Source organism: Oncorhynchus mykiss, chromosome 3 (assembly GCF_057628025.1).
Source record: "Oncorhynchus mykiss isolate SJ-2025 chromosome 3, ASM5762802v1, whole genome shotgun sequence".
NCBI lineage: Eukaryota > Metazoa > Chordata > Actinopteri > Salmoniformes > Salmonidae > Oncorhynchus > Oncorhynchus mykiss.
Window position 1 is genome coordinate 45,727,501 of NC_143024.1, and position 2,717 is coordinate 45,730,217.

A 2,717-nucleotide genomic window follows, 5' to 3' on the forward strand; every position below is an offset into this window, starting at 1 on the left:
ACACAAAGGGCTACACAACACAATTATAAACAATGGACAACTGCAATCGTATACTACGTGGGTTTCGAAGAATACCTGTATCACACAAACACATGCATGAGGGAGTTTATGATACTACAACTCACATCCTGATCCTCTCTTGAGAGAACTAAAACTAACTTAAAATGTGTGTTTTTTTTTCTGTTCTATATTTTCACCGCGCCTCAACTGAAGATTTTCTGACGTTCAGACATCTAAAGTACAGGCTTGGTGAAGGTTTTAATACCACCCTTCAAATGAGAGGAATCTTGAAAGGCCCTTTTGAAATGACTGCTCAGGTAAAAATCTGGGAGCCGTACAGTATGGTGAGAGAAAAACAACATAATGACGCTTAATCACGGCCATCAACATCCGAACCAAAGAAGAAGAGAGCTGAGAAATCTGGACAGCAAACTGCAAAGTGTCCTCTTGAATCTCCCCAGTGACCGTCAATAAATCAAATCAAATCCCAAATAGAAAGGTGAATATTCTGCTATCAGTGTTGGGGGTCAATATTGCTTTTCAGTCAATTCAGGAAGTAAACAGAAAATCTCATTCTTATTTTAAAAATTCAGCCACTGAAAAGCAATAAGGGAAACTAGAATTTGGAAATGTCTGTTTACTTCCTGAATGACTACAATCCTGTCTGCTACGCTGTATTACACACTATTGAAGAGTGCGCCTAACAAAATAAAGAGACCTATAGTGCATTGTTGTAAAATATATCATGTCAAAAATGCTGTCTCTGTTTTTACCTCTCTGCTTCTTTTTTTTTGTTATATCCCAGTTGAAATGAATATGTCAAGCCAGTACAATACAATGCACAGAAACCTGATGACATTCTCCTAGGAGCACTACTAAAATCAAAGAGACCACCAATATGTTGAGTGCTAGCGTCAAGAGACATTTGATTCCCTTTCCGTTCATACAATATTACCACTGGAATGCCAGAAGCAGATCTCCCCCTCCAAAAGCCTGCCGTGCTGTCAAACTTTTCATTTCACTTCAATGTTTTTCAAAAATATCACAGTCAACTGTGAAGTGCCGGTCTTGATACACAATATTGTATGCATGCAATGAGCAAATCACCGGTGACACAATTAAATTGGATTTGACTTAACAAAGGGATTTAATGTCATTGACATTTAGCATTAGCCTGTGGCGACAGGTAAAACAGGCCAGTCAGCAGATTGGAGGAGCTACAGGAACCTGACATGGTTGGCTTGGCGTTCCTCTGCTGCTGAGTCCAAAATTGCTGAGACTATAATATACACAAATAGAGAGAGAGAGAGAGAGAGAGAGAGAGAGAGAGAGAGAGAGAGAGAGAGAAAGAGAGCGAAAGAGAGGTGATTCAAGACCGATCCCACTCTCATTAATACCTGAGAAGAGAGGCTACATATACACGTGTGCGTGTGCGTGTGCGTGTGCGTGTGTGTGTGTGTGTGTGTGTGTGTGTGTGTGTGTGTGTGTGTGTGTGTGTGTGCGTGCGTGCGTGCATGTACGTTTGTGTGTGTGTGTGTGTGTGTATGCGCCCGTGTGTGTGTATGAGCTCAAGATGGAGGGGCACTGTCCAATAAACTCCTGATAAAGGTCAACTCAATGTATTATTCATGGTCCAGGCAGCAGCGGCCAGAGCCAAGGCTGAGATGTGCTTACGTCCTCAGGGTGACCATTAGGGAGTCGACCACCAGGGCAAAGGACACGTCTCTGATCACTTATCAATAACCTCGCACTCTCTCACCCTCTCCTTCAATAGTTTGACCAGGCAAAACCAGAACTTGGAAACAACATATACTGTACAACACTAACACTGTACCTCAAACTACAACAACAAAAAAACGGAATCTCTTGGCGCAGTGACATACAGAATCTACTGAGCCACACAATTACAAAACTTGACTCAATCTCACGTCCCCTAAACATCCGTTACATCAGCTACACAAACACTCTGAATAGGCCTAGACACTTTACAGAAGGCAGTACTGATATGGTACGAATCAGTCATACAGACAGACGGATGGACGGACGACAAGACAAGAGATATAATGGAAGCCAATATAGGCCTAATAATTTCTAAAGACGTTCAACTGGATTTCTTCTGTCAAATTTTAGTATAGGATTCCAAGGTTGGCCAGTGACGGTAAGAGGTAAGAGTGAAAGTGAGTGTGTGTGTGTGTGTGTGTGCGTGCGTGTGTGCGTGTGGGCGTGCGTGTGGGTGTGCGGGTGAGAGGGAGTCTGTGATCAGATATGAAATATTCAGAAAGGCCGCTGTAATTTGATGAAAGTCAGATATCCTCAAATGGAAATGGAAGTCAGCACTTTCATACATCTCCCGACAAAAAGCCCCTCAGTAAACTGATTTAAAGAATGAAAATTGCAGGTCCATAGGATGAAGTAATAAAGGCAGGTTTTAAATATGCACTGACCCGTGATATGAACTGTAGTCCGTGCTGCTCGGCCAGGGCTCGTGCAGCTCTGGTGCCTCCGTCCATCTCCACAGCATAGAAGAAGTGGTGCTTGGTGCCGGGCTGCCTCCCTGTGGTCGCTAGAGGCCCCTGCAGCAGGCAGCATACAGTCAGCAGCACAATCACCGCCCTGTCCATCAAGGCCCTGCAAACATACAGATACACAGAAACATGGTTCAACTCATGCCAAGTTAAAGCCTGAGGCGAGTTACTGTGAGAGAGCAACTACGGCAT

General features: G+C 43.6%; 1 protein-coding gene across 1 annotated transcript in view; it reads right to left on the reverse strand.

Annotated features, from left to right (window-relative positions):
* The window catches only part of LOC149984560 (neuroendocrine convertase 1-like), a 44,396-nt gene extending 41,679 nt beyond the window's left edge, over window positions 1–2,717 (reverse strand). Inside the window, exons 1-2 of the mRNA XM_090230582.1 lie at window positions 2,713–2,717; window positions 2,445–2,628 (exon numbers count right to left, since the gene is read on the reverse strand). Coding sequence (XP_090086708.1) covers window positions 2,445–2,628; window positions 2,713–2,717 — 189 coding nt within the window. The remainder of the gene's footprint in view (window positions 1–2,444; window positions 2,629–2,712) is intronic.